General features: G+C 45.5%; 1 protein-coding gene across 2 annotated transcripts in view; it reads left to right on the top strand.

Annotated features, from left to right (window-relative positions):
- Positions 1–21,871, top strand: part of ZDHHC14 (zDHHC palmitoyltransferase 14) — a 281,866-nt gene that overhangs the window by 148,872 nt on the left and 111,123 nt on the right. For both annotated transcript variants that reach the window (XM_082634320.1, XM_082634319.1), the window contains exon 2: positions 18,811–18,971. In XM_082634320.1, coding sequence (XP_082490446.1) covers positions 18,811–18,971 — 161 coding nt within the window. The remainder of the gene's footprint in view (positions 1–18,810; positions 18,972–21,871) is intronic.

The following is a 21,871-nucleotide window of genomic DNA, read 5'->3' as shown; positions in this document are numbered from 1 at the left end:
CACCCCCATGCCCCACCCTGAAGCCTTAGGGGCATTTGTCATTGTAAATCTACAAGCGGTATTTTTATTTCCCTTTCTTTGATTGCTAGGGAGGTTGATGGCCATTTTAATTTCTCCTTCTGAGTTAAGGCCCTTTCCTGCCCTTTGGCGGGCATCTGCTTTGTTGCTTTACGGTTTATGGACTTTGAGATGTGTGATCCAAAAATGGCCTTCTCAGCCCCCCTCCGCCATCAACAGGGCATTAATGGAACCCCCCTGGACTTTGGCCTGTGGTGTGCTCTTATCTTCAGACTTTGTTGCTATTGACGTTTTGTCCTTTCTGTGTCATCATGAGGGTTCTGGTGGGAGGCTGGGCGGAGGGGTATCAGACTTGTGTAGTCAGCCACTGGGCAAGCCCCACCACAAAGACTCTTGACTTCTTTTTTTTTTTTCTTCTTCTTTTCTTTTATGCCACTCACAAGAATCTCAAACCACCGGGGCATAAAAGTTGGCATTGCCTGATTCCAGAAAGACTATTCTTTTAAAAAACAAAGATTCACTGGTAAATGTTTCTCTCTTACTTTTTGGTACAAAAGATGGAAATATTTTCTTAGGAAATAAAAAGAGGGGAGGAAATGAGATGTTTGGTGGTATCTAGCACAGGATTAAAGAACTACTGTGGGTAAATAAAGAGATTTAAGAGTATCTGTAGGAAATGCCACAATGGTTTATTGGTTTTCACTCTATTATTAACTTCACTTCTATTCGCAGTCTTTTAATAGGTAGCAGTTTTTTGCTCCCTAAAGGTCTTTTCTGTGGCATATGGTTGTGCATAAACGTGTTTTCTCTTTCCATATTAGTTCCTCATATGTATCTTTTTTTTACATATTAAGAAGTCAAATTTTCTTGGTCGTTGTTTCTGTAAAATTCTCATATCTCCTTGAGCACAGCCATTAGACGATGGAGAGGTAACTGAAACTTCAGTTAACTAATGACAGAACCCAAATGAATAATTTATAAGTTATCCTTATAGCTGGAAGAATCCCTGTATACCATTTGGCTAGTCAGAGGAAATCACAGGTAGAAAGGATGTTCAGGATTTATTTCATTCACTGATTCTGCTCGCTCACTGTAAAAAGAAGAATATTCCATTGTATTTGGGATATGTCGTTTCCAAATCTAGTTTGTGCCTGATAGAGCCATGTGTGTTAGTGAGCTATTGCTGTGTAACAAATTACCCCAGGATTTAGTAGCTTAAAACAACAAACATTCATGACGTACAGTTTCTGGGTCAGAAATCCAGAGCAGCTTAGCTGTGTCCTCTGGCTCAGGGTTCCCACAGGGTTAAATCATGATGGCGCTGGGACTCCTGTCATCTTAATGCTTGCCTGGGGGAGTGTCTGCTTCTAGGCTCACTCATGTGCCTGTTGGCCAGTGGCCACCCTCATGAGCTTAGCCCCATGAGCCTCACCGTGGGACAGCTCACAGCATGATATCAGGCCTCCCTCAGAGAGAGCAGCAAGAGACAGTGAGCAAAGGGGAAGTTGCAACCTTGTAACCTCATCTTGGAAGTGATGCCCCATCACATCTGTTATTTTCTAGAAGTCTCTAGGGCCACCCCCACTCAACGGGAGTGTGAATTCCAGGAGGCAGGGATCACTCGAGTCATCCAAGAGGCTACTTACCTTGCTGTATACGGACTTCTTTCCATGGAGTTTCAATTATAACGATTCTGGGCATCAGAAGGCGTGAACATATTGCCCCTTTCAGTCCCACCACTGTTTAGTGGCTGTGGGGAATGGAGTTTCCTGCCCGCTAAACCCACAGGGCAGGTGACTGGTTTCAAGCTGCTCCCCTTTTCCCCACACACTTCTCTCTCTCACAGACTTCTCGCAAATTGGCCCACTCACCCCCTCTTCCAGTGGCTACCCGTCGCTTTTCTGCTTGAATTCCTCTCTGAGCTTAGAAGCCTAGCTTCTTCCCAGCCTCACTGGCCTCTGAAGCAAATATACAGCTCTCAGAGGCTTTTACTGTAAACTGCTGGGAAGCCAGCTGGACTAAACCAAAATGAGGAACAGCAGGGAAGTGTGGAAAATTACCAGAAACCCACCCAAGTGCAAGACGATCTCTCACAGGAGGAAGGGGATAATACTTAGGGAGGATCTAATGGAAACCCAGAGGCTCTGCTCAGTGTCTTCCACACAGTAACTCATCAGCTCTCAAACCAAAACTGCAGTGGGGCTGTCATCACCTATAATTTACATTATTCTAGTTTAACCCCGTGGGGAAACGAAGGCTCAGGAGAATAAGTCACTCTGTCAAGCTGACAGAATTGCTGCCAGATTGCGGATCAGAAGCCAGTGAGTCTGATTCCAGGCCCCAGGCGTTCCCACAACACCGTGAAACTTTTCCTGGTGGCCCTCTGGACTCGCCCCCTCGTTCTGGTGTGGAAGTGGATCAGGTTCTTGTCTTAACTGTCAGTCGACCCGGTCTCACCAAGGAGAAGTTCTGAGACTCCAGGCAAGGCTGGGGATGGGATGGTGCTCTCCTCAGTTTCTTCCAGAACTTTCTTCACATGCTCAGGTTTGCCTTAGGCTCTTTTTCTTCATCACACAAGTCGTTTCAGCATTTTGGCGTCTTGCGCACCCTCAGGCTTATGGATGAGGAAGGGGCTTCACTCCCACCCTATACTTCAGGACCGTGCGAACCCACCTTTGGTTGGACCCATGAGTGTGCACCAAGGCTTCGCTGGGGAGGCTGGTTTCCACTCCTAAGACCTACAGGCAGAGCTGATGGCCCAGTTATTCAACAACTGCTGGAGGCCTCCGACCTGGCAGACGTGAGCTTCATTTGCTGGACGTGGAGAGGCCCCTGGCGCGTGCAGGAGGGGCTCGGGCAGTGAGCGGAGGCTGGGGACCCTGAGGCTCCCGGACAGCATCTTCAGCACTCCTGTACGGGTAGATGGGTGCACGCCTACCTCCCTCCGTAACAGGAGCTTTGGGGGTCACCAACCCCTTGGAGAATCCACGCCTCTTCTCCCTGCAGACTGTGAAGCCCATAAGCTCCGGGTGAAGACGTGGCCTGAGTAAGGCTCGGCCTCTTCTGCCGTGCTGAAGCCTCGGCTGAGAGCCGGTCGCCGTCACCGGGGCTGCTGCCTGGGCGTCCCCACCTCTTCCCAGACCAGCGGCCCCTCCTGCTTCCTCTGAAGGAGGGGCTGAGCTCGCAGCTCCTTTGTGGAACAGCCACCACTGATATTCCTTTGCTCAGTTTCCCTGTTTTCCTAGTTGCAACCCAGACATCCTGTTCAAGAGCGCTTCTCTTCAAAAAAAAAGAGTCTTTGCGGGGCTTCCCTGGTGGCGCAGTGGTTGAGAGTCCGCCTGCCGATGCAGGGGACACGGGTTCGTGCCCCGGTCCGGGAAGATCCCACATGCTGTGGAGCGGCTGGGCCCGTGAGCCATGGCCGCTGAGCCTGCGCGTCCGGAGCCTGTGCTCCGCAACGGGAGAGGCCACAACAGTGAGAGGCCCGTGTACCGCAAAAAAAAAAAAAAAAAAGTGTCTTTGCAAAGCCTGCTGTTGTATTTAGACAACAGTACAATCCTTCCATGTGTCCAGCTGCACACATTCCACTCAGGGAAGGAGAGGAGGCAAAAGCCAAACTGACGGAAACTTCTGGTTGAAAAAGTCTTCAAGAAAATGGCCAGAATAAGCATTACAGCTGGGAGATTTTGCCCCTGAGCACGTAGGCACGGCTGGAGCGTTTAGAGCCCTGTTTTCCGGGGCTTTGCTTGGTGGGCTCTGCTGTCTGACATCATTAAGTCTCACAGGGGCTTAAGGCATGAAGTGATGCCTTTCTGGCAACCAAGTGACAGCCCTCTCAGGCGGGTGTCTCTGGAAATCTAAAAGACCATCCTCAGAACTTGACAGCTCTTTGGGGCTCTGCTAATTCTACTGACTGTTTAAACCAGCTGTACGGTGTGTGCCACAAGCCCTGGATGAATGAGGAGTCAGTCCCGTGGGAGATGATGCCTTCTGATCCTTTCCCCTCTCCACTGTATCACTCTCTGGCTTCCCGGTTGATTCTCCAGCTTTGCCATCTGCTGGGCAAAATTCAAGGAATGCAGCCACCGTCACTTAATTTATTGTACCTTTCACGATAGTAACATCTTCCAAAAATTCCATCGGAAGAGCCAGGCATGATTTCCTTTGCCTGAATCCCTGCTGGGGAATCTCTCATAAAATATGGTTTTCCCAGATGTGGCTCCACTAGATCCCTTAAGGTTGTTTCCACGATTTTCTGCAGAACTCATGAATGTTTTTCTGCCTTTTGACCTCCTCTTTTTAAAAATTAACTAATAGTCATGTTTGCCACTGGGCAGTCCTCAGGAACCTGTTCTATTTTAAAATGAACTGAACAGATTTTTATCTCAGAAGTGTGCGGCTTAAAAGAAAACAAGAGACAACATGAAAGTTTAACCACAGAAGAATATCGTTGGAAAAGCACAATTCGGTGAGCAGGGTGGCTAAGGCACTAACTGGCCAACAGCAACATGGTATTTTTCTGTTTGTGTTTTTGTTTTTATCCAATGAGTTCAAAGAGTTTCATAAAAAGTGTATCATTGTACTTAGTAGTATCCAGTAAAAATACTCAGACTTCCAGGTGTTACCTGGCACCTGCTGTCTATATTTTTCTGAGGTTCATCTCACCTGCCTGACAGGAGTTCATATCACAGTATGTTCAGTTCCACACTGGCTTCTTGGAAGTGAGGGGCTTTGGACTTTCTGCGCCCCACCCTCTTCTCACAGGAAGCAAGTTACTTCTTGAGCATAACTTGGAGGTTTTAGGAAGCTTCTCTTTTTCGATAAATGAAAACTTAGCTTTGGTGTTATATCCATCAGAATCCATGCCCCCCCCCGCCCCCTGCCCCCCACCCCGCAATGTTGAAGCAAAACTAACCAGTACTACCTTTGTGTTTTGAAATAACAGGAGTAGTCTTCAGCATTCAGTGTCAAAGCCTGGTTAACAGGGACTCTGGGAATACAAGCTCTGTTCTACATAGAAACTAAGGAGCTGGTTATTTAGCAACTGGAATTGGGAAGCAGAACCCAAAAGAAACGTTCTTGACCTTGGAGCACTAAGGTGTCACTCCCTCATTAGTTTCACTGAAGCTCAGGGAGCGTCCTGAATGGTGTAAGATCCTGTGTGTCCCTGGAGGTGCAGAAACCAAAAGGTGTCCTGTGCCCCTTCCCTTGTGTCCCATACATTAGTGGCCATGCCTCTCCACCCCTCACAGCTGCCCCACCCCGTTCCTTGGACGGGCTCCAGCCCCTGCTCACGGCTGTCAGGATCCTGTGCTTAGCTGTCTCTTTGGCAGGACAGTGAATCGTTTCCCTTCTTGTCCATCTGCTGGCAATCCATCACTGAGAGGTGCCATCACCCACGACTCCAGAGCCTTCATTCACCCCGAACTGGGTGAGGCACCTTCAAGCTAAATCAAGTTTCAGGTTTTCTAGGCATCTTAATTGTATACAATGAGGGTAACTGAGATCATTATAAAAGGGTAGAATCTTTTTTTTTTTTTTTGCAGTACGCGGGCCTCTCACTGCTGTGGCCTCTCCCGTCACGGAGCACAGGCTCCGGACGCGCAGGCTCAGCGGCCATGGCTCACGGGCCCAGCCGCTCCACGGCATGTGGGATCTTCCTGGACCGGGGCACAAACCCGCGTCCCCTGCATTGGCAGGCGGACTCTCAACCACTGCGCCACCAGGGAAGCCCAAGGGGTAGAATCTTTTTAAACCTGTATTCTACCAAGAAACCGTAGAGGGTGCACATCAGAAATGCAGACCTCACTGGGGTATAATTGAGATAACGTGCCGTGGCGCGTGGGATTAGAAGACAGCCACGCGGTCCTGCAATTTACTAGCTGGATGGCCTCAGTCAACTTAGTGAGCCTCTTGAGGGCTTAGTTTCCTCATCTGTAAAATGGTCTCAAAAATACCAAGGTCATAGACTTTTTGCAAAGAATATGAAATATGATGAAATATCATGAAATACGATATGTGAAACTATTTGAAATTACAGGTACTCGATCAAAAATGGGAAATTTTCATCCTTTCCCTGCAGTCTCCCTGCCCAGCTGCCTGTTACTTTAGAAACCGTGTGACCACATCTGTGTGTCTAGCAAGGGCGGACCTTCCCTCTATGTCTGTCTGTTCTGACCTTGCCTTCTAATGGGCTGGATAATTACATGGTAGGAGTCCTCCCTACCATTGGGCAAGAGAAATGCATTTTTTAGTGCAAAGGCACTTTCTTTACAAAGGAAAATATTCCATTCCACGGGCAGCGTTTTGGTGGGGAATCAGGAATCATCTGTTAGTGAGTCAGCTGCCCCTGTAGACAAGGGTAAGAATAAATCTGCAGCCCCCAGCAGCAACCCAGTAGCCCACAGCTCCTAGTGAATTTCATGTTGTTCACTTTCCTGCCAAATATGTGCTCCTGAAGCTGTCTCAACCCACTGGCCTCCAACCTGGTGTCAGAATGTTCATGGGCTTGTTAATCTGTTTGCCTTACTTTGTGTTCATTTCTGTCCTTTAGGGAAACACCTTTTTTAAAATTGCATACATAGCATTTTTCTTCTCTAGTCAAAAGTACTGTATTTCCATTTTATATAAGTATCATGTACTATTTTTCAAATTATGGTTTGTCTACTATTGAAAAAAGGATTGTTTTATGAGCTTATGAGTGAAATAGCTTAACCATCCAAACTCACATGCATCTCTGTCTAAATGATTGGCTCTTTCTAACCTGTATTTATCCTCTGTTATCTGCTTCTAAGAGGTTTGTTATGATGGGTATGTTAAAAACCACTCTTCGGTCTTAGGGAACTATTATAAAGGAAAATTTACTTAGTAGTTCTTCTTCCTTTGCAAAAGGAAGAAGGTGCCCTCTTTCTCTTTCAGGGATGGGGGGAAATTAACCATGACGCTGGGGTGAGGAGAGCTTTAGCAGAGCAGGAGGGAACTGTCGGCAGGAGTGGGGAATGCACGGAAATGAGTGCCTGCTCATCTCCATATATGCTTTCTTTAATTTTTTTCAACTGCACAACCATCTTTGCTACAAATCACCTGGCAGTTCACCACCCACAGCATGGACCCAGGTCTCTCAGGTCTGCTCTGATGATCATATCAAATTCAACTCAGCAAATGTTTGCAGAGGGCCTACTCTGCAGTAGGAAGTGTCTGGGGGCTGGGGATACAGCAGTGACTAAACAACCTGCAAAGACCCCTCCTGCTGAATTGCCCCTGCGGTGGGGTCCGGTCCAGGTAGGTCTGATAAGGCTCCATCTTACCCCTTGTCAGTCAAGCATGGAAGGTCTGGAAACAGTAAGTACAGTGAAGGGTTTTGGGGGTTCCATGTCCTTGCTGATGCCCGTCCTCTTTGTTGGTCTGACTCCTGCTTAGCCATCAACACCCCATCCAGAAAACCTTCTCTGATTCCACCCAGGCCCACTGAGCTGATCCTCTTCACTCTTCCCTCAGTGCACACTCTTTATCTCTGTCACCTAACTTGCTGTTTTGTTTGTAGTTTACTGATTTGGGGTCTGTCTCTCCTACTGGACTGTGAGCAGCTTGAGAGCAACGATCTTGTCTTCATCTTGTATCCATCCCGAGCATTTGGTCCAGTGTGTTGGCGTGTCGTGTGGTAGGTCCTCAAGAAAAGTGCGTGGAGTGATTGAGTGAAGGAATGAAAGATGCTCAGCAACATGGGATATCCACAGTATCCACTGTACTTCCTCTCCATCTTTGTAGAAACTTTCCAGAACTCACACAAAGACCAAAATGTTCTGAGTTCGTGCTTCTTCATAATACCCGAGACCACTTTTCACAGTAACTTCTGGATGCTGGCAGGAGAGGACTTGGCCCAGTGTGATGGTTAGGGCTGGGGCACGCTCCATGGCAGAGGCCTCAGTAATGTGTAAAACCTTGTTCACTGCTTTACCAAACTTGGGAGGGCGACCAAAGCCCTGGTTGGGGGGGAGCTGCTGAGAGCTGGAGCCCGGGGAATAACAGCTAGCAGGAGGGAGGAGGAAACAGGCCGCACAAACAAGTATACGCTGAGTGGTACCAGCAGCACCACACCCGGGGCGTCCCTGGGCCGCATCCCAGCAGACAGCCTGATGCCCCGAGGGTCTCAGGACAGGAGAAGGCTCACTGATGTTCACGGAGCAGTCTAAAACAGGACAGGGCATCTTCATCCCATAAAGGTTTTCTCAAACACATAATGATCAAACTAATTTGTATTTAGTTGAAAACGTCTCTGGGTTGAATGATCCATTCCCCAGCTATGCTTGTAACTGAGATACCTAGCCTTCCGGTTCAGCTCCAAGAACATTGCCAGTGTTTAGGGGTTGAAATTGTGTAGCTTTTCGTCCCTTCTCATTCCTAAAGACCCCCTTCCCCTTCCTGCTACCCTTGGACTCACCCCCAACCCAAGGAAAGGAAAAGGGAAACTTCAGTGAGTCTGAGGCCCTGGATCTCCAGAGGGGTTGCTGGGAGCCTGTGTCTGGCTGTTTGGGGTTGGTTTTTGTTTTTCACTGTGACATAGGGACAACAGGGTATAGCTGTCTCTGCCTTTAATCTATAAATGTCCAGTTTAAGGTAGAAATCCACAGTGATGGCAGAAGAACTTCCTCCAGTCCCATTCCTGTAAGAAATTGTGTATAGACTCAAGTTGAGATGAGAGGTAACTTGAGTTTTGTATCCTTGAATGTATGATACCCCATACCTCAAAACACACCCATCTGTTGAGGGGCAACCTGCAGAAATCAAGGGTTTTAGCCTTCTGATGTTTTGATCTAACCCAGAGCATGAATTATTGTCAAGCATCTTTTTTATTGATAGTTGATTTTTGAAAAGCACAGAGAGATTTTAATATTTTGGCAATACCCACTTTTTTCAGTTTAATGAATATTTATGCACTTATTTTTAACCATATATTTTTCCATTGCAAAAATAAGCCACGTTTGATTAAAAGTTTGGAAACTACCAAAAAGCACATATGCACAAAATCACCCTCACACCTTTCACCATGGAAAATGAGGTAATACTTTAGGGCATATTCTTCCAGTTATGAATATAAATGTGTGTTTGAAACAAAAATGGGATCATCCCGAGTCTACTTGGTATCCTGTGTTTTCAGTTCATTCAGCAGATATTTATTGAAGGCCACTATGTGCTGGACCCAATTCCAGGCACCCTGGGTTACATCTTCAAACCAAGTGGACAGAATTCCTCATTGTTTGGAGGGTTTTTTTTTTTTTTCCTAGTGGGAGAGTCAGACAGTATGAAGGTGAGTGTGTATACATTCTGCCAGGTGGGGTAAGTGATAGGAGGAAAAGGAAAGCCTGGAAGGGGACCCAGAGGGCAGGGAGTGCTGGTGAGGAGGGCTGTGGTTTTACAAAACGAGGTCAGAGAAGGCTCTACGGGGAAAGTGATATTTGAGCGGAGACTTGCAGGAGGTGGGGGAGCTTTGTGGCTTTTCAGGAACCGCATTCTAGGCAGAGGGCACAGCACAGACGGAAGCCCTGAGCAGAGGCTACCTGGAACGTTCCAAGAGCCACAGAGAGACGTGAGGAGGGATGAGTGGGTGAGAGGGTGGAGCAGAAGATGAGAGATGGGATGGACTGTGGGGCAGGACTGGAAGCGAGGCGGGGAGTCAGGAAGCTATGGCTCTGGATGCATCAGGGTGGTGCTGTGCCAGAAACCCCAGACCGTGACGCCTGCTGAGTCAAAGAGCGGTTCAGAAAACGATGAAGATGTTTTAGGGATCCTTTGACCAATTTATTTCATTCACATTTTTAAAAATATCTGTGTACCATCGGTGTATGATTTTAAAATTGGTGACTAAATCCATCTAAAATAGCTCTTTCAGTAAGTATGAAATAAAGATTTCCAGTGATGAGAGAATATTGTCTTATTTGGTACACTCTTCCTTAATGGTACATCTTAAAGTTGGGCTACCTTAGATTTGATGAAATCAGGAATTATGAATAGAGCTGAGGTCCCGCTGAGACTTTCCTGACAGAGTTGTCAAAAATGGAAGGAGAGTGGACACCGTTTCAGGTGTAAAACGGGGTCAGAAGCAACCATATCTTGGAATTCTGTTTACGGCTGGAGCAAATCCCAGCTTTCTCCTCTGGCCCTTCTGTATAGAGGCCTCGCCTAGCACATACGCCTAGCGTGCCGCGAGGCAGGGAACTTTCCGCAGGGACCTCTCCTGCCCGGCTAATTTCTTATGGGTCCAGGATGCACTGAAAGCAAGATGATGGAGTTACTATGGCCAATTAGTTTGGCAGCCGTACTCCTGCAAATGACACAGACAATCGTGTGAGTTATTGTTTGTATGGTTGCCACAGATGTATGGCATGTACATCCATGGATGTACATGGATAGTGGATGTATGGTTGCCATGCCTACGTAGTCCCGTTAGGTCATTAAAGAGGCAGTTTGGGGGCAGAGAAATGCTGGCTTTCCTCCCCGTGATCCACACACTAGCCAGAAGCCTTTGGCCTCCTGGAATTTTATTTTATTTTATTTTAACATCTTTACTGGAGTATAATTGCTTTACAATGGGACCTTCTGGAATTTTAAGTCAAACTCAAAATCACTTGGCCAAAAAAGTTTGAAACACCACAATTTTCCCTAACAAACCCTTGCACATTCTCAATAGTAGATGGGGAAATGAGGCTGTTTACACACTGTGATTTGAAGCCTGTGTTTTTAAACTATAGCTTCCCGGGTTCTGTGTCTATAGCTGGACCTGTCTGGGTGGTCTGGGAGGCCCTGAATTAAGAATAATGACACTGATTTTGTCACATAGGAGCTCCACAGGCTTCAGGCGAGACTGTGCTGTGTGCAGACATCCCTGCTGTAACCACATCTAGCCAGGAGGCCTGCGGGGAGAAAGCGGAGTCCTTAGCTACCATCCTTTCCTGGGTAGGGAGAGCTTCACCAGCTTTCTTCCCTTTGTAAGCCCGAAAGCTACTGCTCTCTATGAGAAAGTAGCCGTAGCCTGGTGAAAAGATGAAATGCAGAGCCTCTGATGACACCGTGAGTCTTCTTCATGGTCCGTACATTCCTACGTGGAGTTCTCCTCTCCCCGTCCTTTCTCTCTGGGTTTGAGCTTTTCCTTCCAGTGTCCTTTTGTTATATTCTTCCCCTTTGGTCCCCGTGTCCATTTATTTAAACTCCCTCCTTCTACATTGGTAGATTCATCACTCCGTGTGATTGCTAAGAAGGGGCTTTTCAAGCACTGGGCGCTGCTGTGGGGTGTCTGGCGGGGGTAGCACTCTATGAAATCGTCTGGTTTTCCCGTTCCACGGTTGTGCGTGGATGTTATTTCCAAGTCCACTTTTTTCTCTATTTGTCTCCAAGTAATGTGCTTACCTTTGCCCTGTAGTGGTACATTTATTTCTAAATATGTGATTAAGGAACAAATCATAAAAGTAATGGTGTTTATGTTCCTGCCTATAAATGAAAAATACATTTATTATACAGTGACTCAGATGAAAAGGAAAAAGATCATTTTTATTACTACTCTCACAGTGCTACTCTGTTATTATTTCAGACGTGTGAGTCTTTGGCTCAGATTATTTCATTTTATGATCATTTGCCTTAACTATTTATTATTGAAATGCATGGCAATCAGGACTCTGACGTTTAAAATAATAGCCGAGCTCTGTGATTTCTGAAATATAGAAACCTCCTTCGTCGGAGTGTGGCATCGATAAAGCAAGGCCACTCCCCCTCAGTATCAACTTTAATTGCGTACCTCATTTCTATGTATAAAGAATGGTTATTCTCATGTTTATGCTTTCATATGTACAGAACAGAACAAAAATGTCAAACATAGGTCATGCCGTAGTCAGAGGTCATGAGCTACAATTAACGGGATTTTTTTTCTATGTATACCCATTTGCAGGCAAAATATTAAAAGATGACTCAAATTGTTCTGCTATGGGAAAAGATTCTCTACTTTTGTTGTTGTTATGTAATATTATTACTATTACATGTTTGCTATGTCTTTCTGCTCACCTTCCTACATTTCAAAGGGTCAGTCATGGCCTGTGGGCAGGTGGATTACACATCTGTTATCAATGGCAAAAGATTCTCTGTGTTCTAAAGGGCACTTGGTCTTAATGCCTCTGCTACATCTTCTTAATGTTGTTTTGTTTTGTTTTGGTTTTCAAGTCAAGTTAATCTTCTCCCAAAGAATGTCCTGTAGAGAAAAAGAGAGACTTAGCTACCCAATAATGAAATCCAGATTTCCTATCTGAAATGTTTAAGATATTAATTTAGCCCCAGGACTTTCATCCAGGGAATCAGTTCTACTGAGAGTAAATTCTAACCTGCGAGCCAGTTTCTAAATAGAAATACAGAATTAATGAGAGTGCTGATTCTGGAATGTCAGTGTCTGTTTGATGGTAAAATAATTTTGTCGTAATTAATGACATAATACACTAATTGCATAGTCTCAGATAACATAGCACCCAGAAAATGGTTCCACCCTTCATGTATAAACATCAAAATACAAATAATTATTTTTCCTAAAGTTTTGAGAAGATTACTATTAGAACTGAAAAAATTCCCTCTAATCTTTTGGCAATGCTACATTTTCTAATGATTACCCGGAAGGACCTTTCTTTACCTCTAAAGTACAGTGAGTTGACAGTCTGTAGTAGGTATTTAATCATCATATATAAAGACAAACACCTCACTGATGTATATGATAGGAAGGGGATTACTGTACAGGCTTTCATCACGATAGCATTTGTTGCATCTGGTGCTAAATTAGCTCATTTCTTTTATGTTATGAAAATGTGTGCTTTCAGATTCTTCTTTTTTCCTCCTGTCACTTTCCCATTGAGCTTTATGAAGACTAAGGTGCTGGTAGCCTATTATCCACTCGGCCCTGGCTTGTATGTAGGTCACAGTTCTTCAGACCGAAAGAGGACTTCATTTGGTGTTTATGTCTTTGGCAGCTGCATCATCATCTTGTATCAAATCCAGGCCCTGGGGGGAAGGAGTCTTCCTCATCACAGATGGCACTCAGAATTGGAGAGCCCATCCGCAGTTGCTCAGAAATGTGAAGGAGCAGTTTTCAAGTTGTCTGAGCTCGGGCTAAGCATTTTCTTTGCCCCTTGAAGCGCTTCAGCTATTACGTCGTGCCAGTTGCTGGGGGTTAGCTGAGATTTTCCCATCAGTCTCGCCTCCTTACGGAGGTCTCGTTATCGCCGTCGTGGGCCACGTCTGCTTATTGCCTTGTCTTTACCAGCAGGACTGCAGACGCTCTTGGCTTTTTCTGAGCAGCAGTTTGAAGGTGTCTGTGCAGCACTGATCTTATTGTTTGCTTGGGGGCCTGAATTCTGCTGCTTTTATAGAGAGCGATGTCCAAGACTTCAATGAGCAACTCAACATTGTCCTTTGAAATACAGAGGCTGGTAGGATGGGTGACTGTCACAGAGCACCTAGTATTGCGCAAAGTGATACCAACACACGGTGCTTCATCTGCTAGAACTTTAGAGTGTGTGGCACACATTAAACTCAGTGTGTGCAATCCCACCTTTTCTCGGTGGTGGAAGCATCCTGAACAGGGCAGATCCTTAGCACCTGTTTGAAGGACGTTACAAGACCTAGCAAGCTTAGAAGTTAGAGAAGCAAGTTCTAGACACAGGGTACATTGTCAATGTTGAGAATATGGCTGATTTGACTTTCCTGCTCTTTTCTGTGTTACTGTAAAATTCATTGAATAGGTCTCATTCATTCAATTGCTCAACAAGTACTTGTCAAATACCTGCCCTGTGTGAGGCATTGTGCCTGGTGCTGTGAAGGACACACGCTGACCAGGGCCCAGTCTCACCCTCCAGGACTTCCAGTCCAGTGAGGCTCATGAAGCATGTCCACAAACAGCCACAAGTACCATCGAGAGAAGCAAACAAAAATATTACGGAGGGGCTTCCCTGGTGGCGCAGTGGTTGAGAGTCTGCCTGCCGATGCAGGGGACACGGGTTTGTGCCCGGATCTGGGAAGATCCCACATGCCGCGGAGCGGCTGGGCCCGTGAGCCATGGCCGCTGAGCCTGCGCATCCGGAGCCTGTGCTCTGCAACGTGAGAGGCCGCAACAGTGAGAGGCCCGCGTATCGCAAAAAAAAAAAAAAAAAAAAAAAAAAAAAAAAAAATATATATATATATATATATATATATATATATAATATTACAGAGGTTTAGTAAAAGAAGCCAGCACTTTAGCTCGGGGTGAGCCAAGAAAATCTTTTCACCAAGTCCTTATGCGAACTTGAAATTTGGGGCAGCTTTAACAAGCTGAGTTAGGGGTGAGGGTGTTCCAGACACCAGGGCTGGGTGGCAGGTGCCTTTCTGGGAAGGCCAGAGGTCAGGGTTGCTGTCCCTGTATGTGTGAAAATGGGGGTAGAGCAGGAGATGAGAAGGGGAGACTGGAGACTAGGCACCATGGGGTATGGACGCCAGAGAAGGAGCTTGAACTTGATTTGGCAGGAGAAAGGGAGTCATTGCAGGCTTTGGAACAGAGATGTGTCGGTGTGTTTGGGGTAACCTGAAGTGGGGCAGGCAGAGGGCTGAGATGGCTGTTCTGCTGTCCCCCAGGTGAGAAGCAGAGAGCCGAGGCATTCAGGGCAGTACTCCTGAGGTTCATGAGAGGCGGGGAATGGGGCCCCAGTGCGGTGGAAGGATGGGCCTTAGGGCGGGAGGAGGGCTGTCTCCTCTCTACCCAAGAAGAGGGAGAGAGGAGACGGGTACCCCTGGGGCAGCGCCCTTAGGCTTCCAGGGGGCTTCTGAAGGACTCAGACTCCAGAGGGACAGGTTTAAACATCTGGTAGACCCAGAGAACACAAAGCCGCCTTGTAACAGAGCTTCCAAATCAGCGTCTTCCAAATTTTGAGCAGGGCTTCCAAATCCCGGCCCCCGTCCTACCCCCATGTCCTTTCTTCTCCAGCCACAGAGGGGCCAGAAACGGCACTTGGCCAGCTGGGGAGGGGGAGGAGGTTTAACACAAAACCAAGTTAGAAATTTCCACTGGTAATTGGGATTGTTACACTTTGGAATAGTTAATGAGACTGTCTGTCACTTAAAGTGACTGAAGGACTTTCTGTTACCTTCATCTCATGACCAGAAAAGTCAGGATCCATCTGAGTTTTTCACAGGGCATTTACCCATCAACTAGATTCTTCGTCTTCCTCCTTTCCCGGACTAGGGCTGAATAAATTAATTGACACTCAGGTGCAAACAACTTAAATCACAGGGTCTTGTCTCCTCCATGAGAATGTGGCAGGGGACAGAAAAGTTAAAGACGTTGATCTCTAATTCTGAATATCAGATATTGGCAAGGGCAGCAGACATCCTTGGCAGGAGGTGGGGAGAGGCCGGTGGAGGTGGTGGGAGTCCTCCAGAGCCATCAGCCTGGAGCAGTGGGTAGCTCTACATACAGTGCACTTGGGACAACAACAAACCGTTTAGGACATGGCTTACTCATTAACGACATCTTGCTGTGAGCAGGTAAACTCTGAGGTCAACCAAGTTACATTTCAGAACCAAAAGGGAAAAACAAATACACCACAACCTAAGATCTACTAAATCAACTCCACGGGAGGGTTCCAACAGCAATGAAGTATCCATCTTTGGAGAAGCCAAATGGAGCTAAATAAATTCCACCCCTAAACACCCAAGGTGGATCACATCCTACTGGCTGGTCTCTCCAGGTAATATTGTCCAGCTGTGACCTGGGTGCAGCCACTTAACAACTCTTCCAGTTGTTTCTTATTCAAACTCATTAATAATGAGAAAGAGGAAAAAGTTGGCCTGTTGTATTCTCTGCCTTTGTTCAAACAGGCATTCTTCTGTTGAATTATGAATTTAAGTTCTGGAAAAATTCTCCTCTACACAATTGATCATTTTCCTAATGATTTTGTTAAAAAAAAAAAAAAAAAAAAAAAGAGGTCCACCTAGAGTAGATTCTTTTGGACTAAAAAAAAGTTTTAAGGCTAATCTATATAAATTGAAATTTATTAGTATCGGTCAATTTTGTGCCTTTAACATAGACTGTGTTTGTTTCTGATTGTGGTACACAGCACATTTTCAAGGCTTAATACAATTTCACGTTGCTTTTTATATGACAGTAAGAGTAACAAAGAGAATGTCATAGTTTATGACACAAATACTTTCTAATGTTCTTTGGAGTTTGAGTTCCTTGATATGAACTTGATGGATAGCACAGTCAGAGATTTAATCAATAGACTTGTAGCAACTGATATTTATCTCCAGCTCTTCATAAAAGCTCCATGTCACAGTCCAAACGTGCTCCATTTAACATAATAGACATGCCTTGAAAAGGTATCTATTTCTGTAGCCCCTGGCACTGCACTGTACCCTAGAGCTGGGATGCAGCCATGTGAACATTTCAGGGCAGTATTAAATAGGATTTTGATTGTCACTTTATTCTGAATCTTTAAAGGGAAGATGGTCATTTCCTGACAAGACTTTTATTCTCTACGTGTGTCACGTTGAAATGCAAGTTCTGTGTTAGGCTGTAGGGCTGGCCCACTTGTTTGACTCTGTATTTATTTCCCAATAAAAGGAGGGCTCCCAAAGGCAAAACAAAAACAAAAACAGGAGGCACCCCAAGCAGCACCATCTTTTAAATGTTTTCTTTCTAATTTTCAGAACTAATGGATCTCTGTTGCAGGAAAGTGTTTCATTTGAAGCTTTTCAGTACCTAAAATTATAAAATCAAATTTTTAAGAAAACTGGAAGCCCACTAAAGAGTTTTAATTATGTCAGTGTTTGTCTGAAAACACTCTAGGAGAAGCAGTGACTCTTTTTTTACGCAACAAAATCCATTGGATTAAATAAGTCCTTTCCATGATTAAGGTGAATGCTTTCACAAAGGGTATTTCTTCCGCTTAGACACTCCTGTGTTCCTTTTTTCCACAGAAATCTCTGTATATCTTCTTGTCCTCTTTGCCAAATTCACTTTCCTACGAGAATCTCTGAGGATGTTCCAAAAGGCTCTAAGTGCCTGGGAGTTTGGGCGGGGACGTTGATGCAGGACAGACAATTAATCGTTTTTTATGGTTTCCCATGAATCCTGTGAAGAGAAGTCACAACAGGCAACCCAGCCCAAGTGTGATCTGATACTCTCTGTCGTTCATTCTGTTCTGTTTCTGCAGGGGAGCTGGTGTGGGAAAGATGAAACAGAAGTTAGAAATGTCACATATTTTGTGTCTCTAAATCAGGTGATTCTCTTGGAGACCGCAGTCCACTTGTCTGGTGGGAAATCTTACCTAGTCATGTTTGGGGTTACTCTTCCATCCTCTTAAAGTGGCTGGAAAGTCTCTGGTTTCTGCAGAGCAGGGGATTCAGGACAGGCCCTTGGTCTTTAATTCACAGTAACCACTCCACATAGACCTGTCTGAGTCACCAGCCGCTCGAAAACGAGATGCTCTAACTTGCCTGATGTTGGTCTCAGCAAAGGGGACCGTGGCCTGTGGTCCCCGAGGCCTGGATGCTTGCCAGCATCCCCTTGCCATCCCATCAGAGACCTTGCCACCTCCCTGCAAGTACTGCACAGGAGTGGGGTGCTGTCCCCAACACCCCGGGAATGAGGCCCCTGGCTCACCTCTTGAGCAAAGCTTTCCAACCCTTTCTTCTCCAGCTCCCTCTCTTTGTGTGGCCTTGAGTATCTGGAAGAGTATCTCCTGGTGAGGCAGACCATCTGGGAGGTGCTTTCCACTCTGGATGTTACAATTCCATGATTCTGTGTGGTGTTCCTCGATGCCCATGAGGTTACTGAATGTGATGACAAAACACTGACCATAGTCATTGCAGGGCCATCCCTCACCCAGCTCCAGGCACCAAGCTAATTTTCACTCTGCCTCTCACCGCCTCTGCAGAGTCAGGGAGCAATGACAGTGGACAAGAGTGGTGCTTAAACCTGGTTCCTGGATCCCTGGAGCCAGCTGGCATAGATGTCAGTCTGTCCCAAGGGCATCTCTCCCTGACTCCTCACAGCCCCTGCTGCGTGTCAGTTCATTCACTGCAGGACAGTGAAGGGGTTTCATAGAACCGAGATGCACCGTGTTCATCCGTTGGTAGCTCAGATGCCTTCTGGAAGAGCATGAGACTGTTATATTCCAGCTGCCTAAATGCTTTTAATCCTCTTCGGAAACGGCCTGCAAGTACATTTCCTTAGCTCATTAACCTCTTTTGGATAGATTAGCTGCAAAATATTGAAAAAATGATTTCTTGCCTTTTGAGGGTGGCTTGTGGTTCTCTGCGTTCTGGGCCTTGAGTTGTTTGACCCAGGGAGGAAAGGCCGGGTGTGATGAAGACAGTTCCAAGCTGGTGTCGTCCTGTGTTATGCAATTCCAGGGATGGGTGGAGAATCACATAAATCATGTGCTGTGTTTACAGTACAAAGGGTGCAAGCTCTGTGCATCTTACATTGATTGTACAAGCAGGATTATTTTAATTTTTCTGCCAATGTCTTTCCTGAGTACCACGGTGGGAGCAAAGGATTACTGTAGCTGAGAAGGGGGGTTAAATTGTCCACAAGAGAGAATTGCAGACCTCCCCAAATGTAAATGCTTAAAACACAGATGAATTTTTAATGGAAATCAATTTTGCTTCTCCAAAAAAGCCGTTAGTTTCTTGGAAAATACAGAGTGATTACTGTTGATTACTGACATTGTATTTCCATTTCCTTTCTTTCTCCCCTCCCCTCCTGCCTTCCCAACCTGCTGGCAGCTGTCCATATCTAGCAGTGAAAATCACCCCTGCCATCCCCGTGGTCGGTGGCATTCTGTTCTTCTTTGTGATGGGGACCCTGCTGCGCACGAGCTTCAGCGACCCTGGCGTCCTTCCACGAGCCACACCTGATGAAGCCGCCGACCTGGAAAGGCAAATAGGTAACCCTGAAGGTCCGCCCTTAGCCTCTGGTCACTGCCCACCTGTGCTCAGCCCCAGTGCGGGAGGACAGACGAGGAGCCCGTGCAGGAGGGGCTGGGCGCTGGACAGTGCCAAGTCCCCGGGGAGGAGTCCCGAAGTTTTCATTCACTTGGCCTGAGGATGACCTGAGTAGGAGGTGGGATGGAAGGTGGTCGGAGGTAAGGCTGAGGCACCGGTGCACTGGAGGCAAGCTGGCGGTGCCATCAGGCAGGCCACTGCCACCGAGCTCTTTGAAACCCGAGCGTCCGAGTCCGCTCTGAGAAGGAGCCTCTGTTGTGAAAGCTGCAGTTCCTGGTGGCTGCTTTATTCCCTTTTATTATCATCATAGCTGAACTCTGGTTTCCATGATATAAACCTGGAAATGTTACATCTTAGACTGCTGTCCTATTTATCCAGCCTAGGATCCAGCATTTCCTTTATTAAGGCATAACAAAGATGTATATTTCTGGTATATATTGAGGTGAATGGCTTTATTTTTCCTTAGATATTGGAAATCCTAGGATTAAAAATTTACAGCAATCCATTTTAAAGATATTAAGACCAATCCTAATCCCTCATACAAAGAACCTTAAGGTCCTTTTTTTAATTAAAAAGAGAGCTTCCTCTTAAAAGTTTGCTTTTGTGAATGTGTAGCTTTGCTGTGGTACAGTGATAATTTGACAAGCCTGGCAGGGGGCTGTGATGACTCAGTGTGAACATAAAGTTTAGGCATGAAAAATCATTTGACAGAAATAGTTCTCTCCCAGTGGGCTTCCCTTCACAGCCCACTCCGATGAAAGACCCCCACTTTCCACAGTATAAAGAGGTACAAGTGTGGGTCTTGATAGGCACCATCTGCTCTGGTCCACCTCCCCAAGTGCTGAAGCACAGCCATGTTCTTCTCTGAGCATCTGCTTCCATCCTTCATCCCTGTCACCTGGGAGGGGAGCAGTAAAGGAGTGGATGATGGGAGTGTATGTGAGTTGTCTGCTGGGCTGCAGCTTCCTTGTGTCCTGAGGTAGGGAAGTGGGGAGACACAGTCCCTTTCTTTGACACCACATATTGAGATCTGAACACAGGGTATTATTTCATAATTGAAAGCTAAATGGGAGAAAGTGGCAGAGCCAGAGCCTTCAACCCAGGTCTCCTGGGTCTCATCCGTTGTTCTTTAGGGATGTTCTTGTTCTTGAAGGCCCAGTTTCCTTTAAGGAATAGAACCGGGCCTATAGAAACTGCGTAGTCTATGCCCATGTCAAATTGGCACAAGCTCAAAACTCCTACTCAAGCAGTGTGCAGACAGCCCAGCTCCCCACACTGGCCGTTAAGCATTTTCCTGCTGTGATCCTATTTTCCCTCCCACCTCCCTATTAGTGCTAGGAGCATCTGCAGGATCAGCAAGATCAGGAACTGGGTCTCTTTTTTGCCTTCCTTACAAAGTGGATAATAAAGAGTGCCATTGGAATTCTCTATTATGAATGCAGATTCTAAGAGGCACAGACTTTCCATCATTAACATTGAAGAAGTTGAATGATTCACTGAAGTGCAAGTTTTTTGTTTTGTTTAGTTTTTTGTTTTTTTTCTTAAAGTTGATAACCTCAGAGCAGTATTTTTCAATTTTTAAGCAATTTTTAAAAACCTCTGCCCCCATGTCTCCGCCCCCCAGAGACACAGATTCTGTGAGAGAACTAGATGGGGTAAAGGATAAAACCAAATTTTGTTTCCTGTGAAGGAGAGAAAAGGGGCTGTAGAGACAGGGCTTTGGCATGGCAGAAATTAGTAGGCTGGCACATCCTTCCCTGAAAGGCAATGATAAGCCTAGACAAAATAGTCAGAAACAATCATTTCATGACTCTGGAATTTGAGGAATGGTTATTCATGAAAAACTGACGAACTTTGGGTAGGAACAGTGGGAGTCTATGGCATTCTGTCCTGGGGCTGCTCTAATCGCCAACCTGCATTCAGAGGTGAGGAAGTTCTAGCTGGACAGGACAAGCCCTGAAAAACAGCAGCATCCCTGTCGGAGGGGCTGACTTGATTTGGAGTGGAGCATGGAAAAAAACAGAAACTGAAACTTTCACCTTAAGAAACTGGAAAAAGAAGAGCAAGCTGAACTCGAAGCAAGTAGGAGTAAGGAAATATTAAAGATGACAGTGGAAATCAATGAAATAGAATACGGAAAACAACAGAGAATATCAGTGAGCCCAAAAGTTAGTCCTTAGAGAAGATCAACAAAATTGACAAACCTGTAACTATACTCCCCTGACCCTCCACTCCAAAACAAGACAGAGAAGAAGAGAGAAGATGTGAATTACCAAAATCGGGAATGAAAGCGGGGGCATCACCATCAACCTTACAGAAATTTAAAGGATTTTAACTTTATGCTACAAATTAGACAACTTAGATAAATGAACAAATTCTTAGAAAGCCACAATTACCAAAACAAACGACTCAGGAAGAAATAAAAAATCTGAAAAAGCACATAACAAGTAAAGAAACTGGTTGTCCATATTAGAAAGATGAATTTGAACCCTTACCTCACACCATACACAAATTTTAAATGAAGCATAGACCTACATATAAGAGCTAAAATGATAAAACTTCTGAAGGAAACGTAGAGAAAATTTTCATGACCTTGTGTTAGGCAGAGTTCTTAGATATGACACCAAAAACATGATCTGTAAAAGAAAAAGATGATAAATTGAATTTCATCAAATTAAAAACTTTTGCGCTTCAAAAGATACCATTTAAGAAAATGAAAAGACAAACCACAGACTGGGAGAAAATATTCACAAATCGAATATCTGGTAAAATATTTCGTACTTGTGTCTGGAACATATTAAGATCTCTTACAAGTCAATAATAAGACAAACAACCCAATTAA

This window comes from Mesoplodon mirus (genome assembly GCF_964341445.2).
Source record: "Mesoplodon mirus genome assembly, chromosome: 10".
NCBI lineage: Eukaryota > Metazoa > Chordata > Mammalia > Artiodactyla > Ziphiidae > Mesoplodon > Mesoplodon mirus.
This window is presented reverse-complemented; position numbering and strand designations above follow the sequence as displayed.